The sequence below is a fragment of the Rana temporaria genome, chromosome 4, assembly GCF_905171775.1.
Source record: "Rana temporaria chromosome 4, aRanTem1.1, whole genome shotgun sequence".
NCBI lineage: Eukaryota > Metazoa > Chordata > Amphibia > Anura > Ranidae > Rana > Rana temporaria.
In genome coordinates this window covers 82,236,426-82,260,355 of record NC_053492.1, presented here as the reverse complement: position 1 = coordinate 82,260,355, position 23,930 = coordinate 82,236,426, and the positions used below count along the sequence as shown (strand labels likewise).

Sequence of the window (23,930 nt, the reverse complement as noted above, 5' to 3'; positions counted from 1 at the left end):
GACGCAGTGCCTAATCGCAAAAAGTGCTCTGGTCTTTGATAAGCAATATGGTCCTGGGGTTAAGTGGTTAATTGAACAAGCTGAAGTTAAAAGCCGATTGGCTACCATACCCAGCTGCACCAGATTTTCCACTCTCCAGGTTTTAGTAAATCAACCCCACTATGTTTTGTGCAAAAGCAGTAATCCAGATCTGCGAATGGTCCCACACGCCCCCACAAACCAGGCAATGTTCATGCTCTCTGGGCAGGGAGATCAGAGTTGTTTTTAGCACCTCGCTTTTGCAGAATACACACGTTAAATGAAAGAACCAAATAAACAGCATTTGCAAATAGAGAAGTTCGATTTATTGGCTCTGTGGTTAAACAGTCATGGATTAAAGCCATGAAAATAAAAAAATTTCAATTTGAAATTTTATTTAGCATGTTGCTAAACGCTTAATAAGACATCAACACTACAGCCAACATACTCAGGATTTGTTGTTGCTTTTTTTTTGTTGTTTTGATTCTTTAAATACTTGGTGATAACCATGTTGTAAAAGCCAAAAGAAACAAATAGTGGCTATGGTGTAATGCTGGTTTTAGGAATGTTGACATGATCCTTAGAAAGATGTCCATAAATGTGCAACCTCATTTGGCAAGTCCAGGAATGGAGTTGTCATCCCCAGAACTCATCATGGTCTCTCCACCACAGAGAGATCTACATGTTCTTACTCTTTGTTCTCCATCATGGAGAGTTCCTTGATGACTCTTAATTTCCCACTAGCGTCCAAATTTCGCTTCTCCCGTATAAGCTCCTCCAGGCTGTGGAACCTCAGGGTATGAATGTTATTTTCTTCCAAGTGGAGCTTCAAGAAATACTGAAGATTGCCCGAATGGACCTCCCCACCTGCTTTAAACTCCCTGTTGCCAAACCTGCACCAGGCAGCAAAGCTCTCAGAGTTAGTCCAGCAGATCTCATCACTTCTCAAGCCAAGGTGTCCACATGCATTCTGAAGGACCAGCTCAGCAGTCAGGGGCCTGTATCGATACCAGCTACTCACCACCCTGCCCATGCACCCTCCGCCTACCTCGAAAACATTGTCTTTGCGGATCTCCCCACGGTGCAAGTGTATGATTTGTCCCTGACCAACGTAGACTGCCCAGTGTGGTGATGGGGGAGGAGGGTTGTCTGCAGCAGGGCAAATAAAGAGCAGCTCCAGGAGGTCTCCTGGTTGGCAGAAGGTCAACAAGCCTTGCATAGGGTAGACACTGAGGTCCTGGCTGCCCCTGAGCTTGGAAAAGATGCATTCCTGACAACTAAAGGCTGAAAACTCAATTTCGTTGAGCAGAAGATGCCCTTCACATTCGCTGGGACTTGGGTCCCTCACAGTGTACCGCTCAGACTGCCCTCTATCGTCCAGGTCCTCCTCCTCATCCGAGAAAAAATATGCCACCCCAACTCGCAGCTCGTCTTTCTCTATCCCAGAAGGGTCCCCTGTTGGCAGCTCACTGTAATTCAGGTGGGTGATGCGATCCAGTTGATTTCCCATCAATGACAGGACAAGGCAATAACAGCAGGAACACCAGTTCTGTAAGGAGAAAACAAGAATCTTGTTTAATTTTACTGAAGATAAAAGCCCAATAGAAAAGTCCTAAATGATCAGGTAAACAAACATAGCAATAAAGAAAAAACAAACATGTCAAATCTTCAGAAGCATATTAACCTCCCTGGCGGTAATCCCAAGTCTGGCTCGGGGTGAAAATCCAGTACCATTAGTGGTATCTCCGAGCCAGACTCGGGGTCGCATCGCAGTATCCAGGCAGAGTTTACTTACCTTGCCTGCTGGATCCTGCGATGTCTCCCCGCTGTGTGATCGAGCCGTCTCCTCGCTCGATTCACAAAGTGCCCGAGTGCCGCCGTTCCCTGCGATGTTACAACGCACGGGGGCGGAGATTGGCGCCAAATAAAAATACAGTACACATACAGTATACTGTAATATTACAGATTACAGTACTGTATAAAATAATTACACACCCTCTTAGTCCCTAGTGGTCTGTCCAGTGACCTGCATGCACTTTTATATAAAAAGGACTGTTCTTTCTGCCCGGAAACTGTAGATTGTTCATAGCAACCAAAAAGTGTCCCTTTATGTCAAAAGTGATTCTAGACCAGCTAGAAAACAGCGATAAATTAGAATCACTTGCAGAATTGAGCAATAGTGATTTGTGGGGAAATTTGTCATCAAACACTGAAAGTAATAATTTTTATTATTACTATATTATTTATTTATCGTTATTTATTATATTACAATTTATGATTTTGTGTTTCAAACATTATCATACCCGGGATGTCTCCTAGACTCTTGTTTGAACATATTTAAGTGAGTTATTCCTAAGAATTACAGGCCTACAATATAAAACGCCAAATATCCATGCAAAACAATTGTACCGCTTTCGGCACCAAAAATCTGAAAGAATCGTACCGCCAGGGAGGTTAAGAAGGTAATCAATAGACAGATCTTGATTCACATAAAACAAAAAACTCCAGGCACATAAAAAAGGACATTTAGCCCTTAAAAATTATTTTTTAAAATGCAAGCACCGCAAGTACCTGAAACAAACCTGGAATTCAGCCTTTTGCAGTCCCTGGTACAGTATGCTAACAAAGGGAAATGGTGATAGTAGGAGAAGGCAGAGTGATCAATAGACATGAGCTTATCCATCTGCTGCCGCTCCTTCCACTATGAAGTCACAGGCTAAGGGAGGGACAAGACCTCGAAATGTTACCCAACTGCAACAAAGAAAACTACTTAGCTGCAAGACAGGGATGTGTTATATGGCATAGCTGCGTAAATCTCCGCACTGGATGGCCAGAAATACAAATCCTTTGCCAGGTAAGTTCCTTCCTTATAGGTATGTATTACAATTGTGTATTTAGCGGTTTATCAGGTGTATAGCTTTGGCTCGGTTTAATGAATAAATGTCATTCATAGGGGTGATTGACATCATAAGTGCTACCAGCTAGGTATTTGGGAAAGATCAGAGTGAAGTTTTTTAGAGTTTAACTTTGACTTTGTTAGTAATCCAAATAACGAATACTGGGGAAGCCTCTAGCAAGTCTCCCTTAGGCTGTTCAGTATTTCACAAGCCATGAGATCAAACATCACTTGACACTAAAAACACAAATATAAATATAAACCTGTATGAAATGTAAATGCAGTTATTAATAACCCCAATCGCATTCTGCGATCCACCAATCAAAACCTCCTCCAGATACCCAAAGCCAAATACAAGTCCAAAGGAGATCGAAGATTTGCAGTCTAGGGACCTCGCCTGTGGAATGCACTACCAACCACCATCCGACTGGAGTCGGACCACTTGGCCTTCAGGAGAAAGATTAAAACCCATCTCTTCTGAGGTCAAGGGGTTTACCCATGAAATTGATACAGCGCCCAGAGGTGATTCAGTTTGCATGTGTTGCGCTTTACAAGTCTCTCTCTCTTTCTCATTATAACTAAAGGTAATATCTGATTTGACTTTATATTCCTGTTGTCCCGATACCGATACTAGTATCGGTATCGGGACCGATATCAAGCATTTCCCCGAGTACTTGTACTCGGGGAAAATGCTCCGATACTTTACTGATACCTGACTCCCCCTCCGTGCCGTCCTCTGCTCTGTTCCCCCCCTTCGTGCCGCTGCCGTCCTCTGCTCTGTTCCCCCCCCTCCGTGCCGCTGCCGTCCTCTGCTCCCCTCCTCCGTGCCGCTGCCGTCCTCTGCTCTGCTCCCCTCCTCCGTGCCGCTGCCGTCCTCTGTTTTTCTCTCCCCCTCCGCCCCCTCTGTCAGGATGGAGAGCGGCGGTAGGAGCCGTTAAACCCGGCTCCTACCTTTTCTGAATGAACAGAGTCAGTGATCACTGAAAAAAAGTATCGGTACTTGTACTCGGTCTCAAAAAAGTGGTATCTGGACAACCCTATACTATTTTAGTATATTAGGAAAATCCTATAGCCACAGATTGAATTACATCTGGTCAGTCTTAAAACTTGGCATAGAGAGTGGGACAGTACAGCACACTACAAAAGCATTCCAACAGATATAGTTGTACCCTGTACATTTATAATTATATTCTAAGACAAGAAAGGATGCAAATAATTTTTTTTTTAAGGCTGATAATATATATTTTACACACACACACACACACACACACACACACACACACACACACACACACAACTGTGCAAAAGTTTATGGCAGGTGTGAAGAAATACTGTAACACAAGAAGGCTTTCAAACATATATTTTTTATCAATTTACAAATTGCAAAGTGAGTGAACAGAAAAAAAAAATCAAATAAATATTTGGTGTGACTACCCTTAAGCTGGAGACAAACTATGCAATTTTCTTTAGATTTTTTTTACTTTAGATTTACCAAACCCATATTTTATGAGGTCAAACCTTAATGCCCTGTACACACGATCGGTTCGTCTGATGAAAACGGACCGTTTTCATCGGACGAACTGATCGTGTGTGGGCCCCAATCAGGTTTTTTCCCCCATCAGTAAAAAAAAAAAATAGAACCTTTTTTAAAATTTTCGTATGGTTAAAACACCGATAGAAAAAAAAAAACGATTGTCTGTGGGGAAATTCATCGGTCAAAAATCTACGCATGCTCAGAATCAAGTCGACGCATGCCCCGAAGCATTGAACTTAATTTTTCTCAGCACGTCGTGTTGAAAGTCAGCTTCATCGGATATCTGATGAAAAAATCCATCGGTTCATTTTCATCGGACAAACCGATCGTGTGTACAGGGCAAAAGAGTTTCAATTTGTATGCAACAAGGCAGGTCCTTGCACTACATGGTTTTGGTAAATATAAAGGAAAAAACGGACAACAAAAGTTTTATAGTGTCAGTTGTATGGGGTTTTAGGCTTAAAACCCAACGTAACTTCCAAATCAGGGATTTAGTAGGATTAGTCAGATGTATGATAAACCAGGGGTCGACAATATCCGGGCGCCAGGTCGCAATTGCGACAAGAAATTGTGACCTGGCACCCCACGCCCGGCGGTAATTGAGGCCGCGGCTTTGCGGCCTACAAGGCCGCAAAGCTGCGGCCTCAATTACTGGCGATCACGTGGCGGTGCGCACGGAGGCACAGGATCTCTTGTCTCAGTGCGCCCCCACCTCCCCGGCCGCGGGATCGCGGCAGGCCCGCGACGGCCGGTAATTGAGGCCGTGGCTTTGCGGCCTTGTGAAGTCCCAAGCTCTTCCTTCTGTGAGCTGGCACCATCTGGTGGTGGCCGTTGGCATTACAAGTTAAACAGCAATTCTAATGTCATTTTTCACTATTTTCACTGCCATCTCCTTCCCTCTAATTAGAACCCCCAAAAATGATATATATTTTTTATTCTAACACCCTAGAGAATAAAATTGTGATCGTTGCAATACTTTCTGTCACGCCGTATTTGCGCAGCGGTCTTACAAGCGCACTTTTTTGGGAAAAAAATACACTTTTTTAAATAAAAAAAATAAGACAACAGTAAAGTTATCCCAATTTTTTTTAAATTGTGAAAGATAATGTTACGCCAAGTAAATTGAAAAAATTGCGTCGGCTCGTGGAATGCCGACAAACTGTTACCCTTTAAAATCTCCATAGGTGACTTTTAAAAAAATCTACAGGTTGCATGTTTTGAGTTAGAGGAGGTCTAGAGCTAGAATTATTGCTTTCGCTCTAACGATCACTGCGATACCTCACATGTGGTTTACATATGCGGGCATTAGTCACGTATGTGTTTGCTTCTGCACGCGAGCTCGTCGGGACGGGCGCGCTTTCTGGCTCCTAACTTTTTTAGCTGGCTCCTAGATTCCAAGCAAATTTGTCAAACCCTATGATAAACCAATTATACCTAGTATAATCTTCAATTTCATATGTAGGTTGAACCAGTCATTACCAACAGAAGCAGCTGTGTAGAAGGCTTAAAACTGGGTAGAAGAAGCACAAAGAAACGGGTAACGTTGAGGACTGCAGACAAAGTGGTCGGCCAAGGAACCTTAATGCAGCAGATGAAACATGCTTCCCTTCGACAACAGAAGATGTCCAGCAGTGCCATCAGCACAGAACTGGCAGAAACCAGTAGGACCCAGGTACACCCATCTACTGTCCAGAGAAGTCTGGCCAGAAGTGGTCTACATGGAAGAATTTGGCTGACTGCCTGCATTTTTTTCCCCAGCTGTGAGAACGTTCTCTCTGCACTTGTTAGGGCCCTTTCACATGTACGGATCCTATGAGGATCCGTACCTTTAACATCCGCTTGCTCAGCAGGGATCGCTCCGTTGATACCCGCTGAGCCGGCAGATGACAGGGCGGTCCCTGCAGTCAGATCTCCCCTCTCCTCTATGGGGGGGGGATCGGATGAACACGGACTGTCTGTCTGTGTTCATCCGATCCGATGACGGATGGAAAAAATAGGATTTTCCTCCGTCTGCAGAATCGGAGCATAGCGGGGACTGATGAGATGGGATGTATCCACAATTCCATAGGGATACATGTATGTCCGCATTTCATCTGAAAACGGATAGATCAAATACGGACATACTGTCCGCACATGTGAAAGGGCCATCAGAACGATCGTGACATGGTGTTTTGAAGATCGGGAAAGAAAAAAGATCGCGATTTTGATTCTTAACGATTAATCGTGCAGCTTTCATTTATTTATACATATATATTTACACACACACACACACACACACACACACACACACACACACACACACACATATATATATATATATATATATATGTGTGTGTATGTGTGTGTGTGTGTGTGTGTGTTTGGCTGAAGTGGTTAAAGTTTTACTAAACCCAGGACCCTGCATTCACTAGATCTGGTCTCCCACAGTACACAGAACATGAAAATGCAATTATTTTAATAAATAAACAGCTAAATGCCTTTTTCCCCCCCCATCAGCAGTATATAACAGTCTTGTGACTTCTATCAGTGTCTGGTTAAAGCTTGTAGGAGTTTTCATTTTACTCTGACTGACTGTCCCATGAGGCTACAGGACCCCCAACTTTCTGTTTGGGCAGTGCTGTTTGGCCCTGTGCTAATCAATGATGAATAAAAAAAAAAAATAAAAAAAAAAAAAAAACACACACACACACACACACACACACACACACACACACACACATTTAGCAATTCACACCAAACTGAGCATGTGCAGAGTTACTCCAAATGCTCTGTCTTATCAGGAGATGGATTGGAGACTGTGGAAAAAAGGGGAGGATCAGAAAAGAGACAGGATGAAACAGCCTTTTACACAATACGGAGGATTAACCCCTTAGGTTCCACAGTGAGTATAACAAGTATGCTTTACTACATACAGTATACAGACTGATTTTACCATTATGGGTTTAGTAACACTTTACATTTGGTCACAAAAATGAACTTATACTTTATGCCTTTTCAGATAATTTTAGGAAATGTGTGAGATTTAAAGGTCATGTCTGGGCAATATACAAAAAAAAATGCAGTGCATCTAGGCCATGTACATGTACATTTCCCCATGTTTCTCTCTGCTTGCTACAATACAGAAAAATGGAAGTTGATTCTGCCACCAATATAATTGAGCTTTTAAATGTATGTGCACTCTTCTCTGTGGACTACGGAACACCCCCCCCCCTCCCATGCATGTTAAAGCGGGGGTTCACCCTTAGAGGGCACTTTTCCCCCTTAGATTCCTGCTCGTTTTTACTAGGGGAATCGGCTATTTATTTTAAAATATGTGCAGTACTTACCCGTTTACGAGATGCATCCTCTCCGTCGCTTCCGGGTATGGGCTTCGGGAATGGGCGTTCCTTCTTGATTGACAGGCTTCCGACGGTCGCATCCATCGCGTCACGATTTTCCGAAAGAAGCCGAACGTCGGTGCGCAGGCGCAGTATAGAGCCGCACCGACGTTCGGCTTCTTTCGGCTACGAGTGACGCGATGGATGCGACCGTCGGAAGCCTCTCGGAAGGCTGTCACTCAAGAAGGAACGCCCGCTCCCGAAGACCCATACCCGGAAGCGACGGAAGAAGATGCAGCTCGAAAACGGGTAAGTACTGCTCATATTTTACTACAAATAGCCGATTCCCCTAGACCGAACGAGCAGGAACATTATGGGAGAAAAAAAAAAATTTCTTAAATGGGTGAACTCCCGCTTTAATAAGAAAAGAAAGGGGGATTCTGCAATTCAAAAGAGAAAAATGGAAAAGTCTGATAACGCTGACTGGGATTTCAGAGCAGAAGGAGCATTGGGCTCGATTTACTAAAACTGGAGTGCAGTACAGTGCGGGTTCAGCTCTGCATAGAAACCAATCAGCTTCCTGGTTTTATTGTCAAAGCTTAACCACTTCAATACCGGGCACTTTCACCCCCCCGTCCTGCCCAGCACAATTCTCAGCTTTCAGCGCTGTCACACTTACTTTGAATGACAATTGTGCGGTCATGCTACACTGTACCCAAACGAAATTATATTTTTCTTCCCACAAATAGAGCCTTTGGTGGTATTTGATCACCACTGGGGTTTTTATTTACTGCTAAACAAACTAAAAAAAAAAAAAAAAAAAAAGATTTGAGGGAAAAAAAAAAAAAAAAAAAAAAAAAAAAAAAAATCGGATGGGCACTGATGAGGAGCTACTGACAGGCATTACTGAGTGGCATCTGAAGGGCACTGACAGGCATTACTGATTGGGCACTGGCAATTTTTTGGGCACCGACAGGCGCGCTTTATGGGGCACAGGCTGACAGCTGATGGGTGCTGCACTCATAATTAACCACTTAAGACCCGGACCTTTAGGCAGCTAAAGGACCCGGACAGTTTTTGCGATTCGGCACTGCGTCGCTTTAACTGACGTGGCTCCCAAACAAAATTGGCGTCCTTTTTTCCCCACAAATAAAGCTTTCTTTTGGTGGTATTTTATCACCTCTGCAGTTTTTATTTTTTGCGCCATGAACAAAAATAGAGAGACAATTTTGAAAAAAATTCAATATTTTTGAATTTTTGCTATAATAAATATCCCCCCCCCCCCAAAAAAAATATATTATATATATATATATATAAAAAATGTTCTCAGTTTAGGCCGATACGTAATAATCGCAATAATCGTTTATCGGTTGGTTTGCGCAAAATTTGTAGCATTTACAAAATAGGGGATAGTTTTATTGCATTTTTATAAAAAAAATTTTACTACTAATGGCGGCGATCAGTGATTTTTTTCGTGACTGCGACATTATGGCGGACACTTCGGACAATTTTGACACATTTTTGGGACCATTGTCATTTTCACAGCGAAAAATGCATTTAAAATGCATTGTTTACTGTGAAAATGACAATTGCAGTTTGGGAGTTAACCACAAGGGGGCGCTACAGGGGTTATGCATGACCTCATCTGTATTTCTAACTGTAGGGGTGTGTGGCTGTAGGTGTGATGTCATTGATTGTGGTTCCCTATATAAGGTAACACACGATCGATGATGGCGCCACAGTGAAGAACGGGGAAGCTGTGTCTACACACAGCTCTCGCCGTTCTTCAGCTCCGGGGACCGATCGCGGGACTCCAGCGGCGGTCGGGTCCACGGGTGCCGCGGTCACGGCTGGGCACTTAAAGAGGACGAACCTGTACGTGCTTGTGCCCAGCTGTGCCATTCTGCCGACGTATATGTGCAGGAGGCGGTCCTTAAGTGGTTAATGTGCTGATTATCAGTGCAGACCCCCCCACTCTGACAGGGAGAGCCTCCAATCGGCTCTCCCTGTCAGCGTGAACCGAGGAAAGCCATTTAACGGCACTTCCTGGTTCACGCTGTGATCAGCTTTGATTTGCGACAGCTGATCACGTGGTAAGGAGCCTCCATCAGAGGCTCCATATCATGATTGGAGATGCAGTGTCAGACTGACACACAGCACCCCAGATCGCTAAACTAATATAATGCACAGCTCTTTCTAACTCTGAGTTTTTTTTTTTTCCAATTACTTCCCCAAACACAGAGAAAAACGACAGGCAACATATACAAATCTGCAAGAAAGCTTGCAAACAAAATGTTAGTTTTGTCAAATTGCATTCAGGCAAATGTTACCTCAAGATAACAAAATTAGAGTTGGACGATGCTGGCTAAAATGAGAATCACGATTTTTTGCTTATGCCGCGTACACACGACCGGTATTCATGTCAGGGAAAAAAACTAAAAATTTACTCAAGCCTGCCTTGCATACACACGTTCGTGAAAAAAAATGCTCGAGCAAAGCGCTGTGACGTACAACACGTACAATGGCACTATAAAGGGGAAGTTCCATTCAAATGGTGCCACCCTTTGGGCTGACTTTTGCCAATTTCCCCATCTCATAATTCGCTTCTGAGCATGCGCGATTTTTTCCCCCTCATTAAAGCCTACACACAACCGTTTTTTACGACGTGAAGAAGGACAAACGTGAAAAATGACGAGAAAAAATAGAGCGTGTCGAGAAAAGGCCTCATACACACGACCGAGAATCTCGTCGTAAAAGAAACGTCCTTTACCTCGACGAGGTTCTTGTCAGGCTTGACAAGAATCTTGTCAAGCTTTATTTGCATACAGGGCCGATCCTAGGCAGGGTGCATGGGGTGCTCCGCACCCAGGCGCCGCAGAGGTGGGGGTGCCAAAGCTCCAAAGTGCTCCCCTCCCTCCTCCTTGTCTGTGTTCAGAGGCAGAGCGCATGTAGATGGTGCTGCGGTTCCTCATCCCGCTTGCTCTCTCCGCTGGCAACCGACAAGAGCACATACTCGGAATCCGGGCTGGGCACCACAGCGGAGCCTTGTACCGGAACATGTTCCGGTACTGGGCTCCACTAATTAATTCTGTCCGGTGCGCATGGAGCAGTTTCCTGTCTGCCCCACCCCCTCTGCGTGCGTCAGCTCTTCTCCCATAGGCGGTGTGATGAGAGGCTTCTGGGTTGGCTGGAGCTGCTGCCAATCATTCCGTACACTCCCAGAAATGCTCTCCGAGTGCCACCCTCCAAGTGACCAAAGATGCCACATATGCCCCGCCCCCCTGTAATGTGCTTATGCTCCCAGCGGGCCCAAGCTACAGGGATCTATTGGACAAGTACTGATCTATGGGGACACCTGATGTGGGGGGCTCTGATGGGGGACACCTTCTGGGGGGGGGGGGGGGTGACTCTGATGGGGGGACACCTGCTGGGGGGGGGGACTCTGATGGGGGGACACCTGCTGGGGGGGGGGGCACCTGCTGGGGGGGGGGACACTCTGATGGGGGATACTAATGAAGACTTCTTAGGGGAGCATCTCTGTTTGTAGCCATAGAAACATGTGTAAAGGGGAGAAGTTAGTAAGATGACCACGCCCAGAAATACTTCTGCACCCAGGCATCTATGACCCTAGGATTGGCCCTGTTTGCATACACACTGTCAAGACTAAATCTCGTCGTTCTCAAAACGCGGTGACGTACAACACGTACAACGGCACTATAAAGGGGAAGTTTGATTCCACTGGCGCCACCCTTGGGGCTGCTTTTGCTAATCTCGTGTTACCGCGTGTTAGTAAAAGTTTGGTGAGAGACGATTCGCACTTTTCAGTCTGTTACAGCGTGACGAATGTGCTATCTCCATTACGAACGCTACTTTTACCGAAGGTGCGCTCCCGTCTCATACTTTATTCTGAGCATGCGCGGGTTTCTAAGCATACTCACAAACGTGTTTCTCGTCATAAACCAGACAATTGGGCTAACCATGTTTTATTTATTGAAGTGTATTAAAATAAAAATTATGTTTGAAAGACCGCTGCGCAAATACAGTGCGACATAAAATACTGACAACCATCATTTTATTCTCTAGGGTCTCTGCTAAAGAGATATTATACATTTGGAGTTTCTAAGTAATTTTCTAGCAGAAAATACTGATTTTAACTTGTAGGAAACAATTGTCAGAAAAAAAGGTTTAGTGGTTAAACAGCCCAAATTTACAGATCGAAGTTCATCCCTTTGATCTAACACAGGGGTAGGTAAACTCGGCCCTCTAGCTGTGGTGAAACTATAAATCCCTTCATGCCTCTAGGAGTCACGCCTGTGATTGTCAGGGTCTTGCAGTGTCTCATGGGACTTGTAGTTTCAGCTGGAGGGCCAAGGTTGCCTACCCCTGATCTAAAAGAACCACATGATACAAAGTGCTGAGCAATATTGATACACATTTGTCAGCTTTTTTTTTTTTTTCTTTGACAGCTCTGAGCACAGAATGGCTTTGTACTTGTTACACAGAATGATGGAAATGACAGATTACGCACCCACCTCTATCTTCTTCAGCATGGCTCAGAGCCTGAGGGAAGGGAACACGTCTGAAGAGAGCTGCCTGTGCCTGAGTGTGAGCTGAGCAGCTGTCCACAGTCCAAATGCACAGCACCTGCCGCTGCCTGAGGTACTGCAGCCTGCCTGTCACTGTGTCCATGTTCTGGAGGCTCAGCATTGACCCTCACCCTGTCCATTGAGTTCCCCATAGCAGCATTGACTGCAGGAGTCCGAATCGGAGTACTGCAAGTCATGAGAGCCTGAGAAGGGACCTGCCTTGCCCAGCCCCTATTAACTACTTTAGCCCCGTAAGATTTTCCCCCCAATGACCAGGCCACTGCGTTACTTTAACTGACAATTGTGTGGTCATGTGGTGTTGTACCCAAACAAAATGTATGTTCTTCCCCCCCCCCCCCCCCCACAAATAGCGTTTTCTTTCGGTGGTATTTGATCACCTCTGCTGCCTGGGCCCATGAATGAAATGCTGTCCCCCCCCCAAAAAAAATAAACCACGCTCACCAAAAAAAACCACATTCATTATTTTATATCATGATAACTAAAATTTAATTTAGCACAAAATCTGATTAAAAATGCCATACATCTATTCCCCATTTTGTAGACGCTATAACATTTGCGCAAACCAATCCATATACGCTTATTGCGATTTTTATTTTTTGTTTTATTTTTTGGGATATTTATTATAGCAAGAAGAATTTTTTTTTTTTTTCAAAATTGAGTTTAACGGTGTTCGAACAATTTTTTTTGCGGTTTGCATGTTCTGCTGCGAACCCAACCCGGGGGGGGGGGGGGGGGGGGGGTCTTTGTCTCATCCCTAGTTCCCTGTTGTGCTCTGAGGTTCCTTTTTCTGGCTGCTATGTCACTAGAGGACATAGTAGCAACTTAGGGGTTGACCAGAGGAACCGCAGAGAGTGGCAGTTGGCACAGGAATCTGACACAACCAGAAGTGTCAAGTGATCATGCTAGAGGCTGCAGCATAGATCAGAGAAATGGGTTGCAGGACAAGAAATTATAAAGCCTCTATTTTGCTTACGTCATGTGTTTCCTAAATGCTTTAACGTCAGCGTAGCTTTAAATAAAAAGTGGTCCAATAATAAGGTGTCCAACGCCTGTTAAAATAGAAATTTCTGCAATACTTCTGCCTTGTCTTTGGCATTGTCCCCACAGGCAATCCACTTCAACCTCCAGCTGCCGGTTAATGATGGCCAGTATTCTTCAGGTACTTCTAGTGAGCCCAGATCATCAAGGAACTGTCCCCTGGGGGTTTATCATCATGTCACTTAGGCCTCCTGGAGAACAACAGATGGTAGGCCAGTCACCAGATTTCAGAGATTTGCAGCATGGATGTTGTAGCTGACAAACTGCAGAAACTTGCTTGAAGCAATCATGTCAAAAAACTATTTGTGAAATGTGGAATCCACGTCTGGAAGAATTGGAGGCACTACCCAGTATAAGTACTGTATTTGCCAGCGTATAAGACGACCCCCTAATTTTCCAGCTAAAATGTTGGTTTTGGGATATACTCACTGTATAAGACGACCCCCTTCCTACTAGTCATGCCTCGTCTCACCTCACTGTGCCATTACATGCCAGACTGTGCACCATTACATGCCTCACTGTGCCCAAATACATGCCTCACTGTGCCCAAATACATGCCTCACTGTGCCCAATTACATGCCTCACTGTGCCCAATTACATGCCTCACTGTGCCCAATTACATGCCTCACTGTGCCCAATTACATGCCTCACTGTGCCACTGCTTACCTTATCCGTGACATGCAGACCGCATCCGTCCATTTTTCAAAAGCCGCGCCCCTCTTTCTGCTGTTCCGTGATAGGCCGAACACTCCGCTTCCCAGGAGACACTGTGTTTAGTGTTCCGCCTATCACGGATGCCCTCTCCTCCTCGGTCTCGGACGAGAGGGCATCCGTGATAGGCGGAACACTAAAAACACAGTGTCTCCTGGGAAGCTGAGTGTTCGGCCTATCACGGAACAGCAGAAAGAGGGGCGCGGCTTTTCAAAAAAGGACGGCCGCGATCTGCATGTCACGGTTCCGAATAAGGTAAGCATTAGGTTACCGGCGTATAAGACGACCCCCGACTTTGAAGAAGAATTTCAGAGGTTAGAAACTCGACTTATACGCCGGAAAATACGGTATAGAGTTTCTAATATCACGCCAAATGTACACTACAAGAACTGAAGACAGCAGTAACAATCTTGTAGCTTTATATTTTATGTAAAACAAACCTAGGAGGTCCCTTCACATCAGTCTCTGAACTTAAAGCATCTTTTACCCCAACACTTCATATTCCTGATATGTGCCTGCTGTAGGATGTACTTGTATGAGAAAGTATCCCGAACAGAGGAACTGTGATCACTTATATAAAAAAAAAAAGTGTATTTATATATATAAAAAAAAAAAAAAAAAAAAAAAAATGGAGTTTAGAGGGTGTGTGATTACTAATAAAAAAATGTACATATACTTTAAGCTTGGGTTCCTCTCCCAGCATTATTGGCACAGAATTGTGAGAAGCAGCCTCACTGAATAACAGTAAGGTGTGAGAAAGGGATATATTTGAGCACTGAAAGGTAGGTGCACCACTAGGTGACTGTTTAATTGTTGCCCGTGTTCTAATGGAGAACATTTTCTCTCACATTATGATTGGATATCTGACTGGAAAATAGCCCCAATAAGAACTACATTTCCCAGTATGCATTGTGGCACGTCAGTAATTCATACCTCCTTGAAGTCTCTAACACGCAGAGCGTCCTGCCGCACAGATGTAGTTCCCAGGAGGGGGTGAGCACGTCACTGACCACCGCAGTAAAGCCTCCCTTCACGGTGGTGAGTAACAATCAGACAAGCAGGAAGTGAACAGAACAGAGAAGAAATAGAGAAACTTCTGAGCAAAAACGAACAATGAGGAAGTGAAAAGAGGAATGTCTGCAGGTAAAGGATGCTTATTATGAAAAAAAAAAAAAATTCCCTCTATATCCCCTTTAAAATCTGGTCCCTGGCATTTCTCCAGTCCTGAATATTTCAGATTATTAGTAGCACTTTCACATGAATTTTATTTGTATTATTATTTAGTCAAGAAACATGTAAGGATGTCACTGGACCTCCTTGTGAAAATGCAAGCTGCCTGGCTGCTACACAACCTTGTAAAATCACTGTTCCCAAAACAAGCATGCATACTGTTCTCAGGGTGGTGACTCTAAAAACAATTGATGCCACTGCATATTAACCACTTCCCTACTGTAGGACGTCATATGACGTCCTGGACTTTGGCGGGGGGGGGGGGGTGGATATCTGAATGATGCCTGCAGCTACTGGCATCATTCAGATATCATTCTTCTTTTTTTTTCCCGGCGATTCTGCGCACCATAAGAATGATCATAGTGGCAGTTCCGCCGCTTGATCGTTCCTATAGGCGACAGGATGGGATGTCTCCCCCCGTCGCCATCCGGTGCTTCTCCGGGCTCTCCCGTGCCATCGGGGGCCGGAGAACAAATCGGCTGGCGCTGGATGAGGACCATAGAGATTTCCAGTGACCAGATGGTCACCTCTATGACTGTTGGAGGCCCGGGCACGACGTTATGATGTCACGCCCGGGTACCCAGAAGTAAACAAAGCCGCGATCGCGGCTGTCAGCATGAGATCTGTAAATTTTTTTCCCCGATCTCATACTTTCTAGCCTGGAGGAGAGATGTGGTGTCTTATTGACCCTGCATCTCTCCATAAAGAGAACCTGTCACTAACAATTCCTATTAAATGGGATGTTTACTTGTTGTAATAGGAATAAAAGTGATAAAAAAAAAAAAGTAAAACAAAGTGTAAAAATAAAAAAGTAAAATAAAAATTTCATTAAAAAAAAAAAAAAAAAAAATAATTAAAAAACGCCCGGTAGCTCGCGCTCAGAAGAGAACACACGCGCAAGTCCCACATATGTAAACGGTGTTCAAACCACACGTGAGATATCGGCGTGTGCGTTAGAGCGCGTGCAACAATTCTAGTACTAGACCTCCTATGCAACTCTAAACTGATAACCTGCAAAAAAAAAATTAAAGCGTAGAGTAGACTATGGAGATTTTTAAGTACTGAAGTTTGACAAGTTAGTTATCTATTTACTCAGCGTAACATCTTTCACATTATACAAAAAAATTGGGCTAACTTAACTGTTTTGTTATTTTTTAATTCCTGAAACCAGTTTTTTTTTTACAAAAAATGGAGTTTGAAAAATGATTGCGCAAATACCGTGTGAGATAAAAGTTTCAATTACTGCCATTTTATTCCCTAGGGGTGTCTGCTAAAATTAATGAATGTATATATATATATATATATATATATATATATATATATATATATATATATATATATATATATATATATATATATATATATATATATATATATATATATATAAATATAAAGTTTTGCCTTCCTCTTTCTTCATGTAAAAAATTATATTTTTTTTTGCAAGAAAATTACTCAGAACCCCCAAAACATATTATATATAAGCAAAAAAAAAAATTATGATTTTTACAAGAAAGAAAAGTGCCAGAATTGGCCTGGTAGGGAAGTGGTTAAAGATAGCCAGTGAATCAGTATTTCCAGAAGAAGGTAAGTGACCTACATATCTGTCCCATCACAGGTTTCATTTAAATGTATTTCTGGTTAATAAACTTGATGGAATAGCTGTCCAAATCATTACAGACTTGTCTGAGCCTGAGACAACATGATTATGAGAACTGATCTGCTCAGACAGGTAAGCACAACAAGGTGTAGCTACATAGGCTTCCCACAGGATGGAAATGCAACAGGTCCATTGGATATTGTCATAGTTAGTCAAGGGTGGGAAACCTCAGCATTCCAGCGGTGGTGGAACTAAAAATCCCATCATGCCTCTGCGAGTCATGCTTGTGGCCGTCAGTCTTGCAATACCTTGTGGGACTTGTAGTTCCACAACATCAGGAGTGCCTAGGTTGCTAACCCCTGAACGAAGATTGAAGTTATTGGAAGTGATAATCTGCTATGATCCTTTTGTCTATGGTTAACAAAAGATAACTGCAGACAATCCCAGATGACAAGTCTCAAGGGAAATAGAGATTGGATATGAGGGATAACTGTCTGATTGCTATTGATTCCTCCAGCTTAAGCTGGTGAAGAAGTTCATTGGCTGTGCCCTTTTGTCTGCACCAACAAACACGCCTACTAGTGTGATCCAAGCATACAGATTTATAGAAAGCGCTTTCAAAAGAAACACAATCACTCCTTGACAGGGGCGGACTGACAACTCATGGGGCCACACAGTATACACACACACATACAGTATACATACACACACAGTATACATACACACACTGAAAAGTTGCTGGAGAGGTGGGGCAGCAATAAACTTGGGATTTTTTTAAAAAACACAGATTTTTACATACTGTCCCTAGTTTTACTGGGGCTGGCAACCCTTTGTAAATCTAAAAATCTGCAGAAAATCTACTAGTGTGTATGAGGCTTAATTCGGGAGCCAGCTCCATTGACGACTAGTAGAGAGAACCGTGAATGTGTCTCTCGCGCTACTAAGAGAAAAAGTATATGAAAACTACAAAAAAGTGATAAATGACTAAAAAGCAGCAAAATCTAATAGTGTTCACCATACACATAGAAATGAAAAGACAAAGGTGATCTTGCGCTAAAAAGTAATATCACTACAAAAACACTCTGTGAGAAAAGAAATGTGATAAACTGATAACCAAGTAAAAAAAAAAGTGAACAATCAGCAATCAATACATAAAGTCCCAGGACTGCTAAAGGATGAAAAAGAATGCACGAGTCTCTAAATGATGAACTTGCTTAAATGGATGGATGACTAATCCAGATATGTAAACAGCCGTTCAAAAGCTTCTTGAAATAATTCCAATAACCAAAAAATAAGGAGGGTGATCCAATCAATGGTCTCCGAGAGAGGGACTTTATGTATTGATTGCTGATTGTTCACTATTTTTTACTTGGTTATTAGACTAGTAGAGAGAACCTCAAAAGTTAGGTGCCAGCTGTCATTTTAAAAGGAGCATTGGATACCCGGCTCCTGGGATTTGTCCACCCTTATAATGAATTCTATACACACACACACACTATAATTTTTTTTATTAATAAAATTATAATTCACCAAAATCACCTGGTACTGCATATCATTGCTTCATCCAAGACCAATCAGCAACTCGCCAATTATTGAACAAGAAAAAACTGTATACTTTGTTTAATTTAGGAAGTATTCATTAGCGGATGTTTGGAACAGACTTCCAGCAAAGGTGCCAATCAATGAAGAGTAATGGAATTTAAACATGGCTGGCAAAACAGATCTATAATCCAAAAAATAAAATAATAAATAACGTGAGTGTGTGTTGGGTGGCAAAGTTGATGGACCACTCAGTATTACATACTGGCACTTTACACTATAGCTTGATTTTTGGCTTCATCGATCCAACAATACACGTAAACATAACAAACACCTAAATCAGTAGCATGAGAATGGATTTGGGGAAAAGTCTAAAAACAATACAGGTAAACAAAACAATACACGTAAACATAAACACCTAAATCAGTAGCATGAGAATGGATTTGGGGAAAAGTCTAAAAACAATACAGGTAAACAAAACAATACACGTAAACATAAACACCTAAATCAGTAGCATGGGAATGGATTTGGGGAAAAGTCTAAAAACAATACAGGTAAACAAAACAATACACGTAAACATAAACACCTAAATCAGTAGCATGGGAATGGATTTGGGGAAAAGTCTAAAAACAATACAGGTAAACAAAAACAATACACGTAAACATAACAAACACCTAAATCAGTAGCATGGCGATGGATTGGGGAAAAGTCTACAGGTGAACATAACAAAACAATACAGGCAAACATATCAAACACCTAAATCAGTAGCATGGCGATGGATTTGAGGAAAAGTCTAAAAACCAACATCGATCAACTACATTTCAGCTTACTATCGCCATATGCATGAATGATTAATTCTAATTGCTTCCTGTAGGACACTGCACTTGACATGTTGCTCTTTGGCTCGTCAAAGAATCTTGACAGATCCAACACACTTCTGTAAAGATTTTTTTTTTTTCTTCTTCTCTCTTAGGGATGGGATCAAAAACTCTGGCACATAAATATATTCCTAACTAAGCAACAGAAAACAATGCCTTGCTAGAAAAAAAGACAGATGGTCAGATGCTGTATGCCAATTTTTTCAGCAGCTTTTGAAATGTACAATTGACCTTAGATTCCAATACAGTTATAGAGGGGGTGTCATTTGATAAGCCCCCAAGTGAGGGCAGCACCATACACACACACACCGGGAATGTATACATAAATACCTTTATATGCCCTTTGTTCAGCAATATGGCTATTTGCAGTGCACTGTGGTCTAGAAGTTAATAGCTATCGAAGTGATGCAGAGGTGCTAGTGTCAATGTAATCAATTAAGGTGAAAACTGATCCTTGGTATATCAATAAAAACAGAGGTTGCATTGGTCATGTATCACTTGCTAATGTCCCTACTGTGCAGAAAATTGTATAACTAAAATAGCTGTTTAATATAAGACACAGAGTAACAATATACACTGTTTAGATCAGAAATGTTACACGTTATCAAAGCAAATAAACATGAGATAGGGATGAGATAAGTGTGAAGACTGCAACTGGCAGAAGGATATAATGGCTTTTTAATTTCTAGTACAAATAAGCTGATTGGACGGGCTAATTTCTATAAAAAATGGACAGTACTCAATGTTATCCCACCTGTCACAGACACCTATGTTAGCCAAATCATTGCAATGTGCATGCTGTCTGCAAGACACTACAAATGATCTTCTACAAGAAGGCTCTGCGTAGCTGTCTGCAGAACACAATATGCCAATTCTGTACACTGCCTGGGTGTTAGGTGGATTAACTGGGTGCAAAGCTGATCTGTTGAGGATGGTAGGTAATTGGTAAAGTTGAGTGATGGTAGGAGAGAGAGCTCAGTCTGCTTTGTAGACCATAAGATGGTCTCTCGATCCCTGTAGAAGAAAGGAGGGTGGCAATTTTTCTGCCAGCTAACTAGGTTATTCTGGGTTTTATTTTGTGTTCAGTGATTGTCTTTAGAAGAGTAGTCCAAGCTTCAGTCTGCTTTGTAGACCACCAGATGTTCTCCTCAACCTTTGAAAGAAAGGCGGGTGACAACTGTACTACACTACCAGGTAACTAGGAGTGCAATAGGCTTTATTAGGTGCACAATCGGATCTGTTCAGGATGGTAGGTCATTACTAAAGTAGAGTGCTGGGTGAATGTCTTTAGAAGAGCGGTCTCAGCCTCAATCTGCTTTGTAGACCATCAGATGGTGCCCTGACCCCTTACAAGGCAGGAGAGTGGCAAGAGCACTGCCAGCTAACCAGGACTATCCTAGGTTTTATTCAGTGCCTGGCTGATCTGCTCAGGATGATAGGTAATTACTAAAGTTAGGAGAGAGGTCTCAGACTCAATCTGCTTTATAGACCCATCAGATGATCTTCTGATCCCTTGGGGTGGCAGCGTCACTTCAAGCTAATCAGAGCTATCCTGGGTTTTAAACTGTTTAGGATCAAAGGTAATCATTGAAGTTGAGTGATGGTCTCTAGGAGAGAGGTCTCAGCCTCTGCTGCTTTGTTGACCACCAGATGGTCTTCTGATCCATCAGAAGGGTGGCACATGCACTGCCGGCTAACCAGAACTACTCTGAGGGGGCTTGTCCTTCTCCAGCCCCTGACTATTAGCATCCCAGTGTTTGTGTTCTTTCTCCAAGAGCAATCTGACCATCCAGGAACCTGCATGCCCATCAATGATCATCTGTACCAGTGCCATATCTCCAACAACTTTCCTTCCAGCCACAGATCACAAGGGCATGCCTCACATAACCATACACAGGCAATCTTATTTAATACAGCAATGAAAAAGTACAGAAACTCAAAGCAAGCCCCATCTTTCATTGGAGCAAGCAACAACAAAAAGGATCCTGGAGTGCCTGCCAAGGTTTTTCTGCCATGGTTTGGAAGTATGAAGGTTGATGGTCTCCTAATGTAAGGCCCTGAGCTACAGAGGTGATCTTCATCTATTGTCTGATAGCAAGATGTTCTCTTCCTTTGCCAACACATGTATTGCAAGGTGAGCTCACACAGTCTGTTCTGTGCAGTGGGTCACCCTGTGGTGAGCTTGGTGGGTAGAGAGGTTGGTGCACTGTGCCCTCCCCAAGCTGTACCTGCACTCAGCCAGCAGAATAGCAGCATGCACCCCTTGGTATCAGGGCTCATTAGCACACCCGTATGCAAAGTGCATGCACCCCCTAGTATCAGGGATCATTAACATACCCATGTGCAAAGTGCATGCACCCCCTAGTATCAGGGCTCATTAGCACACCCATGTGCAAAGTGCATGCACCCCCTAGTATCAGGGATCATTAACACACCCATGTGCAAAGTGCATGCACCCCCTAGTATCAGGGATCATTAACATACCCATGTGCAAAGTGCATGCACCCCCTAGTATCAGGGATCATTAACATACCCATGTGCAAAGTGCATGCACCCCCTAGTATCAGGGATCATTAACATACCCATGTGCAAAGTGCATGCACCCCCTAGTATCAGGGATCATTAACATACCCATGTGCAAAGTGCATGCACCCCCTAGTATCAGGGATCATTAACATACCCATGTGCAAAGTGCATGCACCCCCTAGTATCAGGGATCATTAGCACACCAATGTGCAAAGTGCATGCACCCCCTAGTATCAGGGATCATTAGCACACCAATGTGCAAAGTGCATGTACCACCATGGTATTAGGGATCATTAAAGTGCATTCACCCCCAGGCATCAGGGATCACTAGCACACCAATATGCAAGGTGCATGTACCTCCATGGCATCAGGGCTCATTCGCACACACCCATATGCAAAGTGCATGTACTACCATGGTATTAGGGATCATCAAATTGCATTCACCCCCTGGCATCAGGGATAACTAGCACACCCATATGCAAGGTGCATGTACCTCCATGGCATCAGGGCTCATTAGCACACACCCATATGCAAAGTGCATGTACCAACATGGTATTAGAGATCATCAAAGTGCATTGACCCCCTGGCATCAGGGATCACTAGTACACCGATATGCAAGGTGCATGTACCTCCATGGCATCAGGGCTCATCAAAGTACATTCACCCCCTGGTATCAAGGTTCACCCATATACAAAGTGCTGCCCTATATCACCCACTCGGATCACCATGCCAATACCCAGACATCTCCCTGGAAGCAATGCCCATCTTTTGCCCCCATGGAAGAGGAGATAAAACTTGTGCAGGGGTTAATAAGGCTACATGGGATCCGCTTACCCTTGTGGCTATGCCTGCAGAGGTAGACAGAAAATTCCTAGAGCCCCCTCGTCCTAGCCATGGGAGAAGGTGAAGGGATATGCCCCCAGCGGCCGCCGCTCCGCCAGCTTGTCCCGATCTCCCAGCAGCCGACCGTCACCGGCGACAACAAGCAGCTACTGGGCTCGCAGCCCGTGTGAGTGCAACTACAATAAGCTACGACTTTTCAGCGTCCGCCCAGCTCGCCGCCCATTGGCCCGCCGACCGCTGAGGGGAGGGGCCGCAGCCCGGTGTGAACAATGAGCCAGCTGCTGGGCTGTCAGTCAGTGAGTGGGCGGGGCGCCGTGTCAGTGCTGGGCTTTGATGTGTAGTTTGTCATGGGCAGCGCAGCCCCGGCCGGGATTAGTGACCCCCCCCCCCCCCCCGCCTTCATTTACCGGCTGCACCCCGCGCTTGTCACATGCCTTTCTTTTATATCATTCCATGTGGCTGATAGAGCAGATCTCCAGGGAGAGAGCAAACACACAATTTAAGGCAGATCTGTATGCACACATCCTTAAAGGGGTGGTTCACCCTAAAAACTACTTTTTCTTATTCCACTGCCCCCCCACATTCCATCACGATTAAGGCTCTTATTATTTTTTTCATGCTGTACATACCTTAGTACAGCATATTCACCCGTGCATCCGGGTTGCGAGTCCCGCGGGAGTGGGCGTTCCTCACATGTGTGTGATTGACGTTTTGCCCAAAAACGAGCTCCCCCCGTCGCGTAAGCCGCGTCACGGTTGGCGAAAGAAGCCGAACGGCGAGTCAGCGCAATACTGCGCATGCGCATCGCCGTTCGGCTCCTTTCGCCAATCGTGACGCGGCTTACGCGACGGGGGGGAGCTAGTTTTTGGGCAAAACGTCAATCACCAGCATGTGAGGAACGCCCACTCCCGCGGGACTCGCAACCCGGATGCACGGGTGAATATGCTGTACTAAGGTATGTACAGCATGAAAAAAATAATAAGAGCCTTAATCGTGATGGAATGTGGGGGGGCAGTGGAATAAGAAAAAGTAGTTTTTAGGGTGAACCACCGCTTTAAAGTGCATGTCCACTTTTTCAGCCGATTTATAACACCTGCTTTATACAGCGGGTTAAAGAAATATTGGACATGTCACCGTTTTTCTAGGTAAGTACACACTACATTGTCAAAAGTATTGGGACACCTGCCTTTACACGC

General features: G+C 43.9%; 1 protein-coding gene across 1 annotated transcript; it reads right to left on the bottom strand.

Moving 5' to 3' along the window:
• Positions 1–321: 321 nt before the first annotated feature.
• Positions 322–22,904, bottom strand: LRATD1 (LRAT domain containing 1). The gene is made up of 2 exons (XM_040348577.1): positions 22,726–22,904; positions 322–1,567 (listed from the first exon to the last, which is right to left on the bottom strand). Exon 2 carries the CDS (start codon positions 1,526–1,528, stop codon positions 707–709), a length of 822 nt encoding a protein of 273 aa, XP_040204511.1. The 5' UTR covers positions 1,529–1,567; positions 22,726–22,904; the 3' UTR covers positions 322–706.
• Between the last annotated feature and the right edge of the window lie 1,026 nt (positions 22,905–23,930).